The sequence below is a fragment of the Phodopus roborovskii genome, unplaced genomic scaffold, assembly GCF_943737965.1.
Source record: "Phodopus roborovskii unplaced genomic scaffold, PHOROB, whole genome shotgun sequence".
NCBI classification, from domain to species: Eukaryota; Metazoa; Chordata; class Mammalia; order Rodentia; family Cricetidae; genus Phodopus; species Phodopus roborovskii.
In genome coordinates this window covers 8,788,002-8,811,083 of record NW_026126480.1, presented here as the reverse complement: position 1 = coordinate 8,811,083, position 23,082 = coordinate 8,788,002, and the positions used below count along the sequence as shown (strand labels likewise).

Here is a 23,082-nt window from a genome sequence, read left to right as displayed (position 1 = left end):
TTGAGTGATGTGGCTGGCAAATTACCACCAGGCTTAATGTTAGACTTTGGATCTTGAGTGTCCCCAAAGGCCATATGTTTAGGGATTAGTCCCCATTCTGTGGCATTATCAGTCATGGTTGACCATTTATTAGGGGATACTAACTACAAATAAGTTAGTTTACTTGGGGCATATCTTGGGAGGGAGTAATGGGAGACAGACTCTTTTCCCTCTCTCGTTCACTTCCTGTGTAGCTGCTCCTGCTCCAACCACAGTGTGCTGCCTTGGCTCCCATCCAGCAGTAAGGCCAAATGGCCATGGAGTGAACTTCCTACATTGTGAGTCAAAGTTAAGCATGACTCTTACTTTATTATCTGTCAGGCATTTTGCCACAGTGCCAGAAACTGATTAACATATTTAGGAAGGAAAGACTGCACCCAGACCTGACTGGAGTTTGCCTCTCACTAAACAACAGGGGATGAGCACTGGTAGCAATCCTGCTAAGCCTCATGTTTCCTCACCTGGCAATATTAATAACAGTAAAACTATTGCATTTGTTATTTATCTTGTTGATGAGATAAAATAAACCTACCAAAAGTGGTTTAAGGCAGGAAAGATTTATTTTGTATCTCAGTTCAAAGCCAGTACATTATGTTAGCAAAAGTTGTACCAACAATGGCTTGAGGCATCTGCTCACATAGCACCTTCAGTCAGGAAGTCATAATGGATGCTGGTGCTTGCCTGGCTTTCCCCTTTAATGCAACCTGTGAGGCCCAGCCCATGGAGTGGTGTCACCTTCCTTTAGGGAGGTCTTCCCACCTCAGTGACCTGGTCTAGAAACTCCCTCCATTGTACCAGAGATTCATTTCCATGACTGTTCTAGATTCTGCCAAGTTGACAGTCAACATACACTCAATTTCACGGCTACCTTCACAGGGCTTTCATGAATCCTGGCCAATTTAATGGCTGCCAAGTGTGCAGTTCAGTGGTGGTATGTAGTAAACACAAAGAAAAAGATGGCTTTGTGAATTGGCATGCTATAGTACCGCTTGTCAAAAAAAAATAGCAAGATACTGGCAAGGAGACCTCTTTTGATGGGATCTTAGTACTGAAGACTAAGATACAGATGGGCCAGATTTAATTCAAGGTCTGTCTCTGGTAGGCTGGGCAAGCCATTTCTCCTCCCCAAGTCTTTTCTTGCTATAAAACAGGGGTAGAGATTATCCCTTATCATCAATATCAATATCCCGAAGGACTCAGTCACTAACACACTGTTGGTTCCAGAGCTAAGGACAGAGGTGTGTTAAAGGTGAGAGACTGGACCTTGTGGCCTCTGAGACTCTGTCTCCAGGTACCTTGTCTGGCTTGTCAAGACAGAGGACCATGTGGATGAGACTGGATCTGAGGGGACGTTTCTGAAATGAGGGCAGAAGCTGAAGCGGGGACCCGAGTAAACACTGTGTAAGATCTCACTTCACTGTTTCCACAGTCCTCGCAAAAGTGCCGAGGACCTTGTCAGCTCACATTTTATTATGGGGCATGTTGACTTAAGCTACCTTCATTAAATCCTGTTCTTGGTGCCAGACACTCACATCATGGAGGAGACAGTCTCCTCTCCTAGGAGGCAGCCGGCACAGCTGTCTTTGTCAACTCATCAACTTGCAGTCTTGCACTGTTGATGAGGCAAGGATTGCTTAGGATGAGCCCACTGGCCTGTGGCTCCTAATGAAGACTTGGCAGTATTTGTGTACCTCATGTGCCAGAAATCGTAAATTACATAGGTAGCACTACGCCAGGTTCTGGGAATAGTACTTCTCTTACATTTTCTCACCTGCCCTTATAATAGGCCTGTAAGGTAATTGAATGTAGGAGAAAACGGGGTTGAAGGGGCTAAGCCACTGGCTGAAGCTGCTCAAGGGCAACAAGGCTTCCTATTAGGGATTAGTAACAGAGGCCACAGCCCTCTAGCAAGGTCCCTGAACATGAAGACAGCCTTTTGGCTATAGTGGGTCCAGGGAACGAGGTCTCTCTTGCTTGGTTTCACTAATGGTTTTTGAATGGCTCCTCTCAGGGAAAGTATCCTTGGAAGATGGTTACAAAACATATCACATGCTTAATCTGTGATGGTCACTGCTATGTGTGTGCAAAATGTCTCAATTTATTGAAGACATATCCCACTGAGATATGTATTAACACCTCTGTATTTTCAGACAAGGAGACTGAAGTAGTGTCATGCAGCCAGTGTCACACAGCTAACCTGTAGCACAACCACCGGCTTCTAGAGATGAAGTGACAGCTGAGGAGAGACAGTGCCTATAAAGAGGCAGCATAGGGCCATAGGAAGCAGGCTAGACCTTGAACCCAGGGCTGGTGTCTGACTCTCATCTCCTAACTCACCAGTGTGCCTTAGGTGAGTCACAGCCATCCCAGGTCTTATTACAGGCATGCAGATGAGTGCTCACCACCATCTCTATCCCCCATGGCTGTGTGTGTGTATGTGTGTAAGTGTGTATGTATAGTGTATGTCAGTGTGTATGTGTGTGAGTGTGTCTAAGTATGTGTGTATGCATGTGCATGTAAGTGTGTGTATGAGTATATGTATATGTGAGTATGTATATGCATGTGAGTGTATGTATGTGCGTGTATGTGTTTGTATGAGTGTGTGTGTGTGTGTATGTGTGTGTGAATATGTATATGTGTGTGAGTGTGTGTATGTATATGCATGTGAGTATATGTGTGTGAATAAATATGTGTAGGTGTGTATGTGTGTATGTATATGAGTGTGTGTGTGTGTGTGTGTTCCCATATGAAATATCTTGGCCTGCCATGGGGTACTCAACAAACACATTATGTCATTACTATTACAAGGGAATAATAACTAAGTCAGTAGTCATCTTTAAATTCCTGCCCTGGCAGCAGGCATAGGGCCATGTAGTCAGTTACAGACTAGAGAATTAAAGACAACAGTGACCACTTCTGAGAGGAACAGCTTCCCTCTTGTTATCAGATGTCTTTGAGAATATCTGGCACTTTCTCTGATAGGTGTTTTAACCAAATCATAACAAGCAATAACATCTATTGAGTACATATCATAGGCTAAGTTGCATGTTAAGCTCAAAGACCACAAAGAAGTAGGTCCCACAATCATCTCCATTTATTTTGGCTTAAAGAGGTAATGTAACTATTCTAAAGTTACAATTAGTAAGCAGCCAGGATTTGAACCCCAGTCTATCTACTTCAGGAACTTCTCCCAGCATGGGACTCTCCTGTGTCTTTCTACATGAGTCCACATACATGTCTGATATCAGCTATGGCCATGAGGCCTATGATCGAGGAAGATGAAATCAACAAATCTATTCAAAGTCTTTTCCAGTGGTGTGTGTGTGTGTGTGTGTGTGTGTGTGTGTGTGAGAGAGAGAGAGAGAGAGAGAGAGAGAGAGAGAGAGAGAGCTGGTCACATACACACATGGGTGAACGCATGTAGAGGTCAGAGGTCAATATTGGCTTTCTCCCATGTTCACTTTTAAGCTTTATTTCTTGAGACAAGATTTCACATTGAACCTGGAGCTGTACTGGCTGGCTAGAGAGCTCCTGGGGTCCACCTGTCTTCGCCTCTATCCAGTGCTGGGGCTTTAAGTACATAATGTGGTACCTGGAGTTTTTCATGGGTGCTAGGGATTGACTTTCATGGTGCATGACATTCGTCTATTGAGCCATCTCTCTAACCCCCTTTCTAGTGGTTTTGTCATCATTGTTTTCAGGCCCAACTGAAGAGAAATCAGAGTGCTCAGCCAAAGTTATCCCTGCCTCCTCCCAGGCTGTGGAATTTCATTGGGGATTAACAGTGCAAGGCACGGGTTATAGACCCATCATAAATTAGCTTTTCGGCCACATAATGAACAATACAAGGCAGCGTGGCTTTAAGAGGACCATTTATTATATTGCAATAAACAGAGCTATATAAAGAGAATTATTCCTGAGACTGCACATCTGTGCTCACAATCATGTCTTTACGTGAGCTTTGCAAACAGGGATAAAAGTCCAATTTAGACTGTGCATTGAACAGCAATTCTCCATTTGGCAAGCAAGGTGATTCAAGCTATTCTAAAGGCACAAATGCTGCATGGGTCTTGTTTTTGACAAAGATCACAGTCATCTCTCTTGATCATGATCAGAACTGTTAATCCACACCATAATGAGCTGATTGGAGCTTTACTTTAACAGTATGGAGTTGTTGGACAGTGATTTGTCCCTTCCCGACTTCCCAGAATACATACATTATAAGGCAGGTACATTCTTATCTCTCCATCCCATCTGATTAAAAATAGCACCTATCACACAGTAGGTGTGTTAAAGTGTGGTATAAATTGGAAAAGGGGAGGCTGATTGCTTTCTTCCAAGGGCTTGGTGTGGGTGGAATGATTTGTAAGATGCCAATGCTTGATGAGGTAGTTCACACATGTTCTCACTTAGTGCCTATACTAAATGGGCGGGTCTAATGAGAGGGTGTTTACAAAGAGGTGGCCAACAGCATTACCCTTTGTAGAACCAGATGCCCCATTCAATGCTTGTTCACCCACCCATGCATCCACCCACCCATCCCATTTATGCATGCATCCATCCATCTATCCATGAATGCATCCATCCATGCATCTTTAATGAGCAGGTGTAAGAAGTAGGTCAGACCTATGTCTAGTCATGGGGCTCTGTCCACTAGCAGACACATTTGCTACTGTTCATCTATGGTGATTACTGTCCAGTATAGCACTAAGCCAGCAAGGAGTTGGAGGCATATTTCAGAGTTTATCTTTCATTCTAAGCAAAGAATGAAACTAAAAGGACAGCATTGTGGGTGCTCCCCCATAACACCTATTTCCTGCAGCTCTCTTAGGATCCCTTGTGGCCTTGGCACCAGATAAGTCTCAGTAAAATACATCTTGAATCATAGAAGCTACTGTCAGTATTGATAAATGACACTTGCTATGGTTTAAAATTGAATTGTTCCTCACAGGCTTGTCTGCTGAACACTTTGTCCTCAGCTGATGGTGCTACTTGGGGATGTTCTAGAAACTTGGCGAGGTCAAACACAGTTGGAGATGGCAGGTCACTGCTGTGGTATGAATGTGAGGTGTCTTCCATAGGTACAGGTGTTTAAATTCTATGCCCCTCTTGTGGTGCTATTTTGGGAGACCTCTAAGAGGTAGGGCCTTAATTGAAGGAATATATCACTGGGGTGCATTAGCCTACCCCCACTTCATGCTCAGCCTTCCTGACTGTGGTAGTAATGTGACACTCCAGTCAAGCTCCTGATGCCTTATCTTCCACACCAAAATGAAACGAATCCTCTGGGAGTATAATCCAGAATAAACCCTTCCTCCCTGAAAGAGTTTGACAGGTATTTTATCACAGCAATCAGGCAAGTAACCAATACTGCCACTACGGGCTTGCCCTGTGGGTAGCATGTCCCTGTCCCCCTACTGTCTCTTGCTCTGTTTCTCAGCCATCATAAGGTAAAGAACCTCTTCCACCATCCTACCACAGTGATGGTGTGCCCCAAGCAACCATGGACCTAACCCTCTGAACCTGTGGTCTAAGATGAATCTTTTCTCCATTAAGTCATTCTTTCATTATTCTGTTCAGAGTTATACAAAAGTACCCAACACAACACTGTGCAGAATCCCAGGGCTGAACAAGATAAGGACATGATTTTTTAATTCTTTGCTTACAAAAAAAGGAGAGGCATAAAAGACTAGGGGGTCGGAAAGAAGAAAAAATCGCAACACTAGGAGTCCCCAGTTAGGTGCCTGAGAGCAGAGCCACACTATCCACCAGGGCTGAGAGGTCACATGTAGCAGTTGAACCCCACCTCCCAGATGCCAAACCCTTTCCTCCATATTTACCAATGGAACAGTCGTGTCCAGTCCAGCTTGGGTCACAGTTGCAAAGTCCAGTGTCTGGGAGGAAGGTTCCATGGCCTGAGCATTGGTCCAGGCATGTGGCCCTGGGTGTTTCGCAGTTGGTGCCTCCCCATCCCACAGAGCAGTGGCATTCACCTCTCACACAGACACCCCGGCTGGAACATGTCGGGTCCATGCAGTCCACTGTGACATGGAAAGAAGATAGTACAATGAACACTGGAACAGTAGAATGAGGCTTCTGGGAAGGGGCATGCTGTTAAACTGATCTGTCCACTTGGGGAGGTTGCAGGTACAGTAAAGAACAGGACTTCGGTGAATGGCGGACCTGAGTTCCTAGTTACCCAAGGCTGTTTCCTCACCTGTAAAACGTGGCTACAAGTCCATGCTTGCGGGATGAACTGGCTACAAACTTACATCAAGCATCAGCATGGCATCCAGAGCCTACCATATTTGCTACAACTGCAGTGAGAGAGGGAGGCACAGATGGGGAAACCGAGGCTCAGAGGGATAAATATTTATACCAGATCATACACATAAATGATACCAGAAAGGATTTTTCTCTAATGTGTGAGTGTATGTATGTATGTATGTATACATGTATATGGTAAGTGCACATAAATGTGTGGGTATGTGTGTGCATGGTTACATGCATATGGTACATGCACATGAGTGTGTGGTGTGAGTGTGTAACATGTATATGGTACATGCACATGAGTGTGTGGTGTGGATACATGTGTGTATACATGTATATGATACATACACACAAGTGTGTGGGTGTATGTGTATATACATGTATATGATACATGCACACAAATGTGTGGGTGTGTCTATACATGTATATAGTGCATGCACTAGAGTGTGTGTGGGTATGTATCTATGTAAGTTCATGTGGATCAAGACTTTGGATGTCTTCCTATACTGCTCTCTGTCTTATTGCACTAAGACAGGTTCCCTCGTTGAATGGAAAGTCTGAGCTTTCTAACTATAAAATAGACATGGTCAACAGTGCCTACCTATCAAGTTCCTATAAGGAACAAGTATCTGAGAGACTATATGAACCATAATATCACAGAGGGTTATTTTTCCATCCTCTCAGGACTTTGAGCCATGTGGCTTGTGTAAAATATGGGCTCATTTATAATCCAAACATTTAAATGTACTAATTTCATTTATGATCCAGAACATTTGACTTTTATGTCAAAGACTGGGAAATCTGATCTGGGTATAAAAGAGTCACAGGCACAAAGGGGCTGAGACTTTAAAGAAGAGAATATTCTGGAACATTCATTGTGAGGACTAGTCTTTGGAGAAGGCTCTTTAGTTTTCTCAGTTTTACTTGACAATCTCAATGGGAAGTGAGAAGGCCAGGTGCCAGGAGTAGCCAGCTGTTAAATCAGATAGTGACAGTAGCAAAAATTGCCATTCATTCAGATGCTCATCTGTCATACATTTTGATATTAAGCATTTTATGTAGCTCTGCTTAATCTGTTATTTCTGGTATATAATTTTTCCAAGGCAGCACAGAAGGAATTTATGTCTCTGCCTCTCTCTCCTGTCTAGATCACTTGTTATTTTCTCTTATAATCAGACTGGTTCAAAAATACATTTGTGCATATATGCTCACATAAACACATGAAGTGCTTTAAAAATAGAAACCAAATCAAAACACGGAAAGAAACAGGACAATGTGGGGAATTAATAAAGCCCAATGAAGGCAAATTACTCTTCTCTCGTGGTCTCCAGACACCTTTTAGTAACAGCTAAAGCATAACCTGCTGAAGTTCAGGTAATTAAAAATAATAAAGACAACAACAGTGATAAATTCTCATGGCTGGCTTCAGGTCCCGGAACCTCAGAAGGATTATTCCAGCCCACTAGGCTACTATGGCAATTCCCTTGGTCCAGAGAACTTTCCAACTTGACAGAAAACAACTCAGCAATTCCTACCCAGAGACCCACGAAGGTTTTTTTTTTTTTTTTTCCAGTCTTGTGAGTGCCTGGCCCTGCTTTGGGTTAACCCTGCCTCTGAGGACCCCAGGGTGCCCTCAGTGTGGAGCCTGTAAATACTCAAAGTTAGTTTGCAGGCTGGGAAGGTATCGATTTTAGTGAAATGTACTGGGCATCACAGAAATGCCCTCCCACAAACAGAGGGACCCAGAAACTAGCAAAGGGAATCCCACAGTCTCAGTAGAATAAAGACCAGGAAGAGATGATGAGAGGTCACCTCCCCTCAAGACAATTGGTCTCATGTCTCCAGGAGACCTGGAAGTGTTGGGGGAGGGGGGCTCACAGAGGTCCACTTGGAAGGGATAAGGTAACTCCTGCACTCTGGCTAGACTTGATGAACTCACTGAATGCCATTGGCCTTGAGCCCTGATCCTCAACTGAAGGCTGTCCTCTATTCTATAGTGATACTCTGCCAAAGAGCCTTTGAGTGGCCTGGATTTGCCTGGGGCCTCTGGGTGACAGGAGTTCCAAAAAAAGATAAAGCTGTCTTCTTTCCTCACTCTGAGACAGCCTCGTGAACACGGGTTATCTCCAGGGAGCTCTGCGTAATGCAGGAGGAACCAGCGTGCCTGGGAGGGAGGAGGAGGTGTCTGGGAGGTGGGCTAACTTGGTTTAGATTCTTTCTAGAAGACATGCCAGACAGTCCCCTTTTCCTCTTTCACAGAGCCAAGATTCCTGGCAGAAGCTTAGCCCATTAACGAATGACGATGCCCACATGGCCAGGCTGCAAGCACAGTCTTTCTCTCCAAAATGTTCCATGCTTCAGTGACCACACGAGCCATTAGATGCCCTTCAGGATGGAGACTGCAGCATCTCACTTTTCACTGCAAAAGATCTGAGTTGTTTGCACTCTCCTGCCACTCCTTTAGTCCCCTTCAAGCATCCCACCCTTGGCTCCTTTCAAGCTTTAAAAAATATGGGGCCATAAACTTCAGAAGAAGGAAGACCGAGAAAAAAGTAAGCTTGTTAGCTGATGTTTTATAAACAGGGGGGACCTGTTAGCAACAGAGCCCAGGGAGGAGGGTGAGGAGGAGGGAGGAGGAGGCAGACTCCCCACAACCCCTCCAAAACATTATTATAAACACGAGGCTATGCAAGCACGTTTTAGCAGAGAAAAAGAAATAATAAAAGAAATCAGTCCCAGATGGTCCTCTTCAGAAGGAGACCGGGAGGAAAAACACTTCATTTCAAATAGATAATGTAAATCAAAGTCCTAAACATTATTTTTTTTCTCTTTGAAGAATATGCCACAGCTCTGGGGCATTGTCCAGTGTTTTTCTGTTGGGGGGAATACCACATAGTCAGGGCTCAGGTAGGCTGGCCCATCATCCTGATAGGAATCTATCCGGTCGGTGCAGGCTATCCACCTCACATGACCAAAGAAAAGGAAAAGCAGAAGATCTTCAAGCTCCAGGTAAGAAAAACCTGGTCCCTGTGTTCTGGCAGCTGGTCTTCTGTCTTAATGGCTACCATCGCCCCTGAAGCTAGGGGGTCTGAACACTGGAGGGCTATTGGTAACTGAGACAGGAAATGCCTTTCAGACGCTGATCCTGCCCCTACTTTAGGCCTCTTTTTAAGAGAGAATGGTGCTGTAAATGAAGGTTTTCCATTAAATACTAAATGGTTTTAGAAAGAAGACTAGCTTTCCTAGGAACCTCTCCCTTACACTGGGGTAAGAGCCAGGAGTCTGGGTGGGAGAAAACAGGTCACAGCAAGTACATACATTGACCATCAGCTGCGAACGGCAAAGGCCATCCATTTCCAAACCCTAGAAGATGGAAGGGGTGGGTAGGGGGTGGGGTGGGGGTGGGTGGCAGGAGTGAAACTTGGTCATCCCCAGAATAATGCTACTAATATAACAGTCATATTTATGGAACATTTACTTGGTGTCAGCCACTGAGCTAAGTGCTTGATACGGGTTATTTAATTCAGTCTTGGCAGTAGCCCCTTGAGGAGGGTAGCATAGTTTTATGGAAGAGGAGACTGAGCCAGGACTGATTTCAAATATCTGATTTCAAAATATGAATCTTTGAAAGCTGTCCCATACCATATCGTGGCCTCCACCTGAGCGGCAAACCTGCGTGGGTCTTACCTTCCTCGCAGCTCTCGCCCTTGTAGCCTGGGTTGCAGATGCAAGTACCCATGATGCAGGTGCCATGGCTACTGCAGGCCACATCGATGCATTGGGTGGTGGGCACGTCACACTCAGCGCCCTTCCAGCCGCTGTGGCACAGGCATCTGCCCTTCATGTACTGGCCATTCCCACTGCACAGCACAGGACAGGAGGCTGAGGAGATAGCACCAAAAGCTGGCGTGAATGGCTACCTAGACCCTGCAATTGCTCTCTGTTCTCCCCTCCCCTCAGCTTAGCTGATAGCCTCAACTGCTGCGTAGGAAACACCTGTGTGTACCCATCATCCACTTCCCTTGCATTACATCATTCCCGCTGAAAAACCTCTGGAACTGGTAGTGAAGGTGTGAGAGGCAAGGCCAGCAGATGTAGAGTGGTGTTACTGGTTTTCCAGCCTCCTCAGAATCAGATGGTGCTTCCTGGCTGCCAGGAGCCTTAGACAGGAGGCTGGCGTCTGTTCCTTATTACTATAGGAAAAGACAGTATCTGGGGTTCCTGGCTGCCTGAATCACCTCTCCAGCACTCTCCTGTTAGCTCTCTGTTGTCACCTCCCCACCCTGACCCTGCTACCACACCACTAACTGTCGTCTTTAACCCTGGCAAGTCTTTCAGGACCCCCATTCCAGCCCTTTACATCACAGCCCCTCAGAGAAGAGCAGAGCCCCATTTAGCTCTTTAAAGCAGGTTTCCACTTTGCCTCTTAGCATAAAGGTTTTGTGATCACCTCTAGGAAGGACGCTAAATAAGGATAAACTGTACTGCACTGTGGTGTAGGGCCTCGCCTGTGCTGAGTTATGAGAAGGCTGTTGTATGCACAACTCTTAGCTTGGAGTGCGTATGGGAAGAGATAGTAATTCTTAGAAGGAATGACTCAGCTCTCTGCACCATCTTCACTGTGCCTCACCTGGCTTCTTTCCCTTCTAGAGCACTTAGCAGGCGATCATTATGCTTCCCAGGGCTGCCAGCTTGGCTGTCTCTGTGCAAGTCTATTTCATATTAGCTGAAGCAAGCAGAGTGCCCAGAGCTACACATTGGGTAGGATTTGTATGCTGTTATTCCTTTGGCCCTGTGAAAACATCTCTGCTTTCCATTCTTGAACTCCACAAACCTTGAAGTAGATAGGGTCCAACCCCATCTCTTCTCTACACCTTTCTGAGTGGATCGTCCCCCTGCCTAGCAGAGACACCCACACTGAACTTTCAGCCTCTGCTTTAGGTGTCACTATGCTACTTTGTAAGAGTTGGTTTACTCTCACAGAACAGCCTTGTTGGTGGGGTAAGCCTAGCTTCCAGTACAGGACAGATTCCTGAATGTGCATGAAGCCATTTGCTTCTGGATAGAGAGATGGAGAAACCGAGACAAGTGACCATTTTGGTTTTCCTGTGTGGAACAGGACTACCGACCTCTAGAAATTTCCCTGTTCATGTTCCTAGGACAAAAATGAAGGTCAAAAGCACACAGTATGTCTCAGGTAGTCTTTGGACTGTATCAAAAGGTATTGTCTTTAGCATTGTATATGCTGAAGGTAGCATTAGGGTATGCTGGCAACTTAGCTGAGATTCTGCTTGTGTTGCTCAAAAATGGAGTGGTGCTTCTCACCCACAGGCCAGAGAGGAGGGACATCAAAGGTGCTTGACAAGGGCTGATGGTCCCTCTAAAGAGGGAATAAATTTTTCAAAGGAACCCCCATTGCTGATCTCACTGCAAGGGACACAGTGCTTCCCTCCTGACCTATCCCGTGTGTTGTCCATAGCTGGACACCAATGGCTGATAGGCTGTGGCTCTACCTGCCAGCTCCCTTCAACAGGATGCTGAGGAATGGCTCTTGGTAGTCCTTCCTGGACATCTCAAGAGTGGGCTTGAGTCTGAAGCTTCCTCTGAAAAGTGCACCTTGGGTATCTATAGGATCTGGGAAGTAGTTACTGCTAGGCTCCTGTGAGTGCTCACCTCGGCCACAGTCAGGGCCCAGAAAACCCAGGAAGCAGTGGCAGGTCCCCGAGATGCAGTCACCATTACCATAGCAGTTGCTGGGGCAGTTATCCACTGATTCTAGAAGAGAAAAGAGGTAGAGTTGAAAGTCAAGATGGCTTCATGCTACAGAGCCCAGGCTCTGGACTCATGTGAACCAAGACCCACCCGAACATACACGCAGACACACGCAGGCACACACACACTTTTTGTTTGTTTGAGACAGGGGCTCAAGTAGTCCAGGCTGACCTTGAATTTGATGTAGTAGAGGATAACCTTGAACTTTGGATCCTCCTGTCTCTACCTTGGGATTACAGGTGTTCACAACCACACCCTGTTTTATACAATGCTGAGGATGGAACCCAGGGCTCTGTGCATGGTAAGCCTGCACTCTACCCACTGAGTCACATCCCCAGCTTCTGTGCCACAATTTTATAAGTCATTTAAGTGTCTCTTTATAATTATGTTACTACTGCAGCTAAACATCTTTGGAAGGATGCAGTACGACTTGTGAACTGTGGTTATCTTTAGTTCTGTTCCATGCATGCACTGGTGTCTTCTCCCGCCTTTACTTTCCATGTATCCATCTATCCTCCCACCCCCACTCCGTCTCTAGCTGGCAGCCTGTGGGTGGCCTTTTAGCACTCTCTATTCTCCAATGACAGCCTGAGGGATCTCTGTGATATGAACTTGATGCTGTTATTCTGATACTAAAAACCCTCCACTAGTCCTCACTGGCTGCATGAGAAATCAAAGCTCTGTTGAAAGACACAGACCTTTCCCTTCTCCTCCCCCAACTCAGCCCCACACTCAGACACCCATACTATTTTTTGGATGGACTGTTAACCTCCTCTGACTCCTAAGGACCTCTGACAAATACTTTGTGTGACATGTCAAGGAAGCACAATCAACTTCAGAAAGATTTTTAATAAAATATTAAGCAGTTTGTTACTGTAATTAGTAAAAAGAACATCTACAAAAATGGTCCATTGAGAGTAGTCATTTGTCACCAGTTGTGGTGGCACACGCCGGGAGGATTTGCTGGAGGAGGCGGTGGCAGAAGAATAGTCATTTGTCAATAATGCTGGATGCGGAACAAAGCAGACACAATGCTGCTCAGAATACCTGTTTGGGCCAAGTAGTCCAACAAATCTGTCTTATGTCACTGCTACCAATCTGACATATATATATATATATATATATATATATATATATATATATGTGTGTGTGTGTATGTATGTATATATATGTATATATGTATATATGTATATATGTATATTTCCATTTTGCTAGAAAGGAAAATAACCAAGAGAGACAAAGCACTTTGCTGAAGGCCATGGATAATAGTCACAGAGGCAGGATTTGAACACATGTTTTAGGACTTCAAGCTTACATTCCTTCCATGATGCCACATTCTTTAGGCCTTGCAGAAACTCATTGCACAGCAGAAGTCAGGGGTCTAAAGTAGCAGAGGAACCAGGGAACGGCAGTGAATTCTATAACTTTCAGAGGTTGATGGGTTCCAAGGGACCATCAAGTTCAATGTGCTCACTTAACAGAAAAGGAAACTGAGGCTCAGAGGGTGGCAGAGTTAAAGCAGAGGAAGAGGCTGGTAGAGCAGGCAGAATTAAGGATCAGTTTGTCTTAGCTCACAGGATCCATCAAGAATCCAAGAATGGGGACTAAAGGGATGGCCTAGTGGTTAAGAGTGTGTACTGGTGCTGCATAAGACCAGTGTTTGGTTCTCAAGGCTCACAAGCTCACAACTACCTATAACTCCACCTCCAGAGGATCTGACGCCCTCTTCTGACCTCCACAGACACTGCACTCATATATCACACACACACACACACACACACACACACACACACACACATATGCCTCCTCATACACATAATTAAAAGTGAAATATTTTAATAAATGAGTAAGTAAATAAAACAAGACTGTGGCATCTATGAAAGAGACGCCACCATTTCAGACCTGTGCTGAGCTGAGTTAACAAGACAAGAAGTGACCTGTCACCTGGTCAGCAGCATGGTGGAGAGAAAAAAACTCCCCCTGAGGGTGAGGGGACATGTATTGGGGTCCATTCTTCCTAGTACCATGCTGCGTGACCAAAAGCAACCATATTCCCTTCTCTGAACCTTACTTTCCTGTCTAAACAATGAAGGTGATGGTAAGGTGACTCCCCAGGACTGTTTCCTGTTTTTAAATTGTGGGAATTATAATGAAGTGATCAGTTGGATGGAGATGACATCAAAATATAAAAGCAGCAGAATGCTCAAGGGTACAGTAGCAACTGCTAGGGCAGAGGCTTGAACGATAGCCTGGTGACATGGAAGAGGAGTAGGAGGTGTTGATAGAAGGGTTTCCTCCGGGATGGAGCACACACTGCTCTTGCAGAAGCCTGGGTTTTGGTTCTTGGCACCATGAGGCATATTCTCCGGGCCTTGCTGGAACTCATCCTATAGCGGAGGAGCCAAGGTATGCCTATTACCCAAAATTACCCTATTGGTCCATCCTTCTGATTCCTAGTTCTGGCTGCTGTGTAGAATTGATGACAGCTAATGCTATAGACAAGATTGAACTTGGACCTCAAGACATGGCCTCAGTGAAATTTGTTACGTCTATTCTATCCCCTCTGCTACTGACAAAGACTGAGCTCAGTTGATGAACAACCAAAAGGAGTAACAAAGGAGATGGAGTGGCAATCTTAGTATTCAATTCCACCTTAAGTCCAGATTGAGGGGAGGGTCTGAGGGCCTCTTTATACTGTTAAATGAACCTACAAGCACACAATCATATAGTCTAACTTAGTCCTTACAATAATTAAAAAATAAGCATCATGACCAATCATTTTACAGTCTTAATGTAGACCAAGAGTTGAAATTACTTATTCAAGTTCACTAGCTAAGAAGTTAAATCTGGTAAGTGAATCATGGCCTAGGAAGTGCCGTGTGGCCTGGGCAAAAACATGGACTCTGGAAGCAGGTTGTCTCCTATGACATCTCTTCACCCTCCTTTGTGAAGTGGGTTAGTAACGTCAGAGTATCTACCTTGGGGAGTTATCACAGAGAATAAACAGAGTCATGTTGTACATGGAAAGTAGCTGGTCCAGGACCTGGCTGAGTTGGTCTTTAGGCATTAAGGAATATTCACTCATGTCTTCCATTTGTGAACTAAAACAGAACACTTAGTTGGTCTAATGAATCCAAATAAGAAGATGTGGGTTGTTGGGGGTAAACATATACACATGCAAAACACACAGAAACTGCTCATGCTAAAAATGAGAAAGCAAACAATCTATGTTCCTAGTGTGCAGGGGGCAGGGTGTTGGGGTAAATTTTCTCCCGGGGAAAGTGCTGTCAAAGAAAATTAAACCTGTTGTCTTCCTCGAGCCCCAACTCTGGCACACTCATGCCAACACCTAAAAGAACTTTTCTCCTGTGTTTTCCAGATTGGTGCTGGGCAGGTGCCAGGTGCTGGGAAGCTGTTCTGTAGCCTGTGAGGTGTCAGTCCCAGTGGGAATCCCAGCTTTCTTTGCAGATGATGGAATCCAAAGGTATTCAGTCTGCAGCCGTCTAGGTCAACACAATGACAAAAACTTGACAGAACCCCTGACAGCCTGGGCTTGATGCCAGCCCTGTGCTGGCATTTGAGCTGGGAGACCTGTTTTCAGTCAAACCCAGAAGTCTACCAAACCATGACAGAGACACTCTGGGGAGGGCTCTAGGAAAAAAGTCTTCCCTCGATTCCCTCTATATATTGTGACTCTTCATTCATTATTTCTTTGGGGGAAATCAAATTTCACCAGTAATATTGTGAGTTCCTTAAAGACAGATGCCATGTCTGGTTTCCCAAAGAGTCTAATGGGGGTTAAACACAAATCAAAATGGTCAACAACACTTGCCATGTTGGCAACTAAGCAGGGACATGATGCAGAGGTGGAGGAAGAGGTCAGAGAGTAAGGCGTGGCACAGCCATCAGGCTAGAGAGGGTAGGTGAGTATCTAAGAAAGTCTTTTCCTTGCCTCTGTTCTTCCTGGATGGTGTTTCAAATGCAGGCAGTGACAGGAAGCTCACAGCCAGACTGCACTGCATTCTCAGATCATAGTTGAGTTCAGAAGTTCACATCTGGCAGCCACATTGAAGAGACTGATAAGATAAGCTGGGACATGCTCGCTGCCGAGGAACAGGAGGAAAGATAAGGGAATCTGAAGTCACATTTCAAAGAAAGAATTCTTGAAGGGATTGAGAACTGAACTCAGGCAGTATGACCTCTGATCAAAATACATACATTACGTGAAATGAGAAGGAAATTTTGCTCTGTGGTCCTGACAGGCTGACCTATGAGTAAGGACTATCTATAGTCTTTGGGAAACTGGCTTTGCTTGAGTCAGGGTAGAACACTACTTTCTGGTTGGGCTGTGTTCTACTTATGTGCAGATATCTGTCCAAATACGGAGGACTGAAGACAGGATGTGTACATGTCACTTTTCAATTTACAGCAAATTGTATCACCCAAAGCAGGGGCTTGCTGAATGCTTGCTAGTTGAAGGATTAAATGAACAGTACAAGGCCTGTGCTGACAGCCTGTACAAGGTCAGCTTGACACAAACTAGAGTCACCTCAATTGAGGAACTGCCTTTATCACACGGGCCTCTGGGCATGTCTGTGGGACATTCTCTTGATTAACCATTGATGTGAGAGGACCCAGTTCACTGTGAGTGGTACCACCTGTGGGCAGGTGGTCCTGGATTGTATAAGAAAGAAAGTTGAGAAAGCCATGAAGAGCAAGGCAGTAAGTAGTGTTCCTCATGGTCTCTGATTCAGTTCTTGCTTCCAAGTTTATGCCTTGAGTTCCTGTCTTGGCTCCCAATTGATAATGGACTATAACCTGTGAGCCAAATAAACCCATTGCTCCCCAAATCACTTTTGGTCATGGTGTTTATCATAGCAATAGAAAGTAGCTAGAACAAGGCCATACATTTTTAATCTCTCGATGTATTGAAGCAGAGGATACGCTAATGACTGCTGGTGATACTTTGGATCAGGGGTTGGGGGGAGGTGTTAAATACAAAGCCTGAAATGTAAGGCATGAACCATGGTATAAGGGAACATGCTTGATAGACCAAGAAACTGGACTCTCTTCCTACATCTAACACCAGAGTTTTAAGTGACCTGGACCAAGTCTCTTCCTGTCTCAGGTCTATTTTTTGATTTCTAACATTTATTTAATTTGTTCTACAAGTATTTGTAGAGGAACTGCTCAGGCTTAGGGGTTATTCTAGTGAAGATGATAGCCAAGGTGATTTGTCAAGTCTAACATCCGAGACCCAGTGAGTCGAACTCCGTTGCCACCATGGGAACTATACAAGTCAATGAACAGCCTGGTGTTTGTGGTTTGAGGTGGAAAAGAAGTTTGATCCTTTCAGGGTAGACTCTATCAACCACCTGAACACTGCACTCACTGACTGCCTCTAGCTGAGTCTGGCCTCTCTTCCTGGGTCTGTTGGCAGTGGCTTTCTCAGGTGTCACAGGCAGGCTGCTCACTCTGGTTTCACAACTTTTCCCAGAGAAAATGACATGTGTACTTTTCCTGCTTGGACTGAGAACACATGCTGAAGAGTTCCTGAGATGCAGGCCAAGTGGTGACAAGGGCTGTGTCACTCAACACAAGGGATCTGAAGGGGGGTTGAGTGGTTGGTAATTAGGGACCTACCCTTCCTGTGATCATTTCCCCACAGGTGCTTCCAGCATCCATTGCTCCATTCAAGTTTCTTCCAAAGCAACAGGCACAGGCCAGCTGCATGACATCACCCTTTCTCTGTCCATGGTTGTCTGGACTAGGCCAAGCATCTTATGCAGGGAGAGCCCATTCACAAGCTGAACTCTATTCTGAGTCTCACTCTACTGTTTTGAACCAATCAGGGCCTTGCTTTCTCATAATCAAACTAGAAGAGATCAACTAGAAAGGATGAATAACTCCAACATTTGCTAGCACAACAAGGTAACTGTGGTTGACAACAATTAATTTTATACTTTGAAACAGCTAGTAGAGGGGACTTTGACTGCACTCAACATTTGTTAAGGAAATCATAAATGTTTGGAATGTTAGCTATACTGATTTCAATGAACTGATAATTACATACTGTGTACATGCATAGATGCACCACTGTGTACTCATTTTGTGCGGTTATTGCGTGTCATTTAAAACTGAAGATATGTTTTAGAGATTAGGAATGTGGCATGAGGTGGTGGAAGCAAAAGTCTAAAGATATGACCAACCCTAGCAGGTAAGACAGGCAAGACAGGAGGCTCAGAAGTTCCAAGTTGTCCTTGGGTACACAGTGAATATGAGGGCTACAAGAAATAAAAGCAAACAAACAGAAAAGTAAAAAGATAGAAGAGGGGGAAAAAAAGGAAAAAGAGGACTTGTAAAGGCCATGCTGGCTAAGAAGGAACCCAGTCAGAGGAAGTGGTCTTGGGGTCAGGATGCCAGGCTGTCAGCTGAGAGAAGCCAGGGCTGAGGGCAACCGAGGTCTACAAAACCAGAAAAATGAAGTTCTCAAGATGCCTAATTCCTGCTCTTCATTGCCCTCAGCCACAGCCTGCAGGGCTTGTAAAATGACTCTACTGCCACACTATCTTCTCCTCAAGGTGCTTTTGCCCCTGGCAACTGAGAGAACCCCAGGACCTACATTTACCAGTGCCCCTTCTCAGGGTTGACATACCTGACATTTGCAGGAAAACTGGTAAGTGCAGAAGCTAGGGCTTTTATAGCATTTCCACATACAGTTGTACTTGGTCTCTATGAGTAAAGGCTCATAGTCCCTTATGTAGGATATGTGGATACATTCCTCACATGTAAGAAGAAAAGCACAGTGTTTATCACTCCCCCATTTTATAGATGAAAACATGAAGGCCCAGAGAACTCACCCAACTTTCCAAAACCTAGCTTCAGACTAGCATTTAAATTGGATCATTCTGATCCCCTTTCACATAGGGGAGGTCTCCTGCACATCTGCCAGAGTCACTCTTTTTACCTTTAATGTCATAAAGAATCTAGAACTGCCAAAGTCTATTCATATACTAGGGATAAATACTGATCTAATACTAGAGGCCCCACAGGCCCCACATGCCACATAAGGGACACTCTCTCAGCCTAGACACATGAAGGAGGGCCTAGGCCCCGCCCCAAACGATATGACAGACTTTGAAGATTCCCCATGGAAGGCCTCACCCTCCCTGGGGAGCAGAAAGGGGATGGGCTGGGGTTTGGTGAGGGTGATAGGGGAGGATGGGAAGGTGAGGGAACTGGGATTGACATATAAAACAACTTTGTTTCAAATTTAAATTTAAAAAAGGAAAAGAAAAAAAAAAGCATCTAGACTGCCTAGAAGATATGCACAGCCCAGTAAATGCCAACCAGAGACATGGTCTTGATCGTTTACAAAAGGCATACTATCACTCCAAACAGCACACAGTGGGAAGCACACACTGGTAACTCCTATATAGAGCACAGTATTGATTCACTCATTCTCTCATCATTCGTTCATCAAGCTAATGCATCAGGAACCCTACAGCCTGGTTCTTGTTCTCAAGGGTCACTGGTGTATTCGGGTTATTTTGATTTGTTATTTATTTATTTGTTTGTTTATTTATTTATTTATTTTTCTTCCGCTTTGACCAAACACAGTCACAAGAGTTAATAGGAGAAATTGTTTATCATGGCTCATGGTTTTAGGAATCATTCCATCAAAGTGAGGATGGTGGGAGGGAGCAAAGCAATTCAGATCATGACACCCAGGGAAGAGAGAGAGTGAGAGCGAGCGAGCGAGAGAGAGAGAGAGAGAGAGAGAGAGCCTATAATCTGTCTTTCTCTCTTTTCCCTTTATTTTATCCCTATCCCCAGCTTACTTATCAGGGTAGCCTTGTGAACACTCTCCTCCTACTCACCATGTCTGAGTGTCAGTTTGCTCTTCAGCAACCACTCATTTACGGCCAAAAATATGTCTGGTACTGAGGTCCTTAGGAAAATTTGGCCAGCTTCTATGTGAGGGCAGCGATGATTTCCAATCTTTTGTCTACGTCAGCCACCTCCAAGCTTGTTAGAACATAGATCCTGGGCTCTACCCCTGAAGTTATCAATGTGGCAGGTCTAAGGTAGAGAGACAGGGGCCCAGGTAATGCTGATGCCAAAGGCGTAGGCCCCACTCTGAGGACAGCAGGGATGGCATTTTATACACAGGTGAGTGAAAACAAGCCAGAAGTGGCAGGAAGAGGCAAAGTATGCAAGGATGCAAGAGAGCTTGTGGCCCAGTTCCAAAGAGGAGGGCCTGGTCCTCCAGGGGCTACCCATGTGAGTAGTTTAGAGAATAGACTGCCTTTTGAAATGCTAAGCAGCTCTGGGGAGGATGGGGGCCAAGCCAGAGCCAGAGCCAGAGCCAGAATAATTTCTTTTTTTTTTTCTTTTTGGTGATCCCACACAGTGACCTGCTAATCATCCTGCCAACTTCATGTCAAGCCTGTCTTTGGGACAAATTACTTAAGAAATCAGCTTTTTAAAAGCTCGACTCAGCTGCTGGCTAGAGACTTCAATCTAATGAGTATCACTTTGTGTGGAATTATTCCAGGATGACAGACAATGCAGGAACAGAAACAGGCTTGGTGTGTTTGTGTGTGGGTTGGGGGGTAGGGGTTGCTAATTATTTTCCAATCATTTATCTAGGCTAGTCACCAAGGCATACGTACTCTGCTGCATACAGATCACACAGAAAACCAAGCAAGGGTGGCTTATATGGCACAGCCTTTGTTTGGGTGGCTCTCAGGATGCCTCAGTGGGTAAGTGTTTGCTGCACAAGTCGACGATCTGAGTTCAGGTCTCTATATACAATCCAGATACATTGTACAAGCGCCTATAAATCCCAGGATGCTCCACTGGGAAAGTGGGAGGCAAAATGGAGAAAATCTTAAAAGTCCCGCTCAAACTTCAGTAAGGAGACCCTTTCTCCATCAAGGAGGGAAGGTGAGTCCCAACCTCCATACCGTGTCTCATGCACACCTGTATCCCCACACAGGAACACACACACACACACACACACACACACACACACACACGTACTCACAACAAAAATCTCCCCCAAACTAACCAATTGCATCCCTCAGCTTCCTGCATGGCCTTTGATTGCTAGCTTTCCCCTTTCCTGCATCTCTGCTATGGCAGGCAGAGCTGTCAGTCTGGGATTGAGTCTCTCCCTCACCATCTGGAGCAGGCATCACCAGTGGGACCTCTATGGACACATTTGTTTGTACAGTGCTTTTGAAATTTGAATTGGATGCCAGGATTTTTCAGCAAGGAGATTCCTGGGGAAAATCTTAATGCTGGCTTTTATTTGAAAACTAGGAGCAGTAATGTAGTAGCAATCTGCTTGCATTTAGGGAAGGTCCAGGCCCCTGTGGTCAACCACATGCACTCTGAAGCTTCTTAGCTTGGTGTCACATGACTGGTCCCAAGGCATCTGAAAGGCTACAGGGTCTGGAGCAGTGTCCTCCTTCAGTCCATTGTTTGGGTGTCCCAGGCACATACCATCTGTCCTATTATTCACTTAGCATTTTTTTTTAATTGTTGATTTTCTGAAGCAAATTTATTTGAAACAGAAATTTTAATATCACTATGAAACGATGGCTTGCTTTTCCTAATTATAGCTTTCCAGGTCACTCAAGTGAACTCGTGATTTCTGAAACAGCCTGTGCAATCTAACAGAATCTTGAGAAGTACACTTTAGCAAACACTAGGAAGGGAAAAGCCCACTGCCCTTTCTACCCATCATTCTTTGGGCTGGGTTACAGCTCTGCTATAGAGTGAGTGTGCAGCATGACTGAGGCCTGGGTTAAGTCCCTAATTCACAAACAAAATGAAACCCAAACACATCTCTTTGCCCTAAAAGTCTGCCTGATGCCCTTTTCATTCTGTAGTCTAGTTACTCCCCATAGTCCCAACTCTTGAGTCCACTCATCCTTCTCAGCTTCCCTGGGGCAGTCAATGCTGGTAAAACTCCCTATTGATCCCCTTTGCTTGATCTTCCTCTACCCAATTTTGTAGACAGAATTTTCTGTCCCTCTGTGAAATGCGGTGGGACAGAAACTAACATCGACACACTTTATTTCTTTTCAATTATTTACTTTATTTTTAACTTGTTTGTGTGGGGGTATGGTGGGTGGGTGTGTCTGTGTGAGTTTATGTCATGTAGCTACATTTGTGTGGGTGTTCTTAGAAGCCAGAGGAAGGTGTCAGACCCTATGGAACTAGGGCTACAGCAGTTGTGAGTCTCCTTAAGTGGGTGCTAGGAACTGAACCTGGATCCTCTGGAAGAGCAGAAAGTGCTTTGAACCACTGAGCCATCTCTCCAGCCCTCAGACATATTTTATACTGCTCCTACCCCTTCCATGAGGCTCTCAGATTTCTCCTAGTGAAACTAAACTCTCCTCATCTTCTAATGGCAGTTTACATCATTCTCTCACTTGTCTTAAGGCTTCTGCTGTGCAGTCATGTACAAGCTCTGATGTTCATCTGAGTGGACAACAGGTTCCTGCAAAGGAAGGGGTCCATCCCCACTTATCTATGCCACCTTCAATTGATACTCTGCTTTTTGCCGAGGCCATACTTGGTAAATTGCAAGCCAGGAAACACAACAATAATTGAAGTCTTCGGGTGTGCTTGGCCTCATGTGTTAAGGCCAGGCCTTCTCTGGGGCCTCCTCTTGCTTCCTTGTTAACTTCATTTTGTCTTTAAACTTGCATTCTGCCAACTTTTTCCAAGCCTTTGGCTTCACTATCATCCCTTACCATTGAACCCATTATATTGTGTTAGACCATGTCCTGGCTTTCTTCTCTCAAAACAACAGTAACTAATCACATAGTGAGAGGGCAAGTGGTAATAAAATTTTGTGGGGCCTCTATCCCCTTTTTCATTGGGAGCTGTCAACATGGTTTCCATGAATTATGTACTTGAATTACTTCTATCAGGACATAACACAAGAAATTTATTAGCAAGATGGATAAATTCTCTGCCTCTGGT

At 44.9% G+C, this 23,082-nt stretch overlaps 1 protein-coding gene across 1 annotated transcript in view; it reads right to left on the bottom strand.

Annotated features, from left to right (window-relative positions):
- Tenm4 (teneurin transmembrane protein 4) overlaps positions 1-23,082 on the bottom strand; it is a 701,768-nt gene that overhangs the window by 123,023 nt on the left and 555,663 nt on the right. Inside the window, exons 12-14 of the mRNA XM_051192264.1 lie at positions 11,983-12,084; positions 9,997-10,191; positions 5,880-6,080 (exon numbers count right to left, since the gene is read on the bottom strand). Coding sequence (XP_051048221.1) covers positions 5,880-6,080; positions 9,997-10,191; positions 11,983-12,084 — 498 coding nt within the window. The remainder of the gene's footprint in view (positions 1-5,879; positions 6,081-9,996; positions 10,192-11,982; positions 12,085-23,082) is intronic.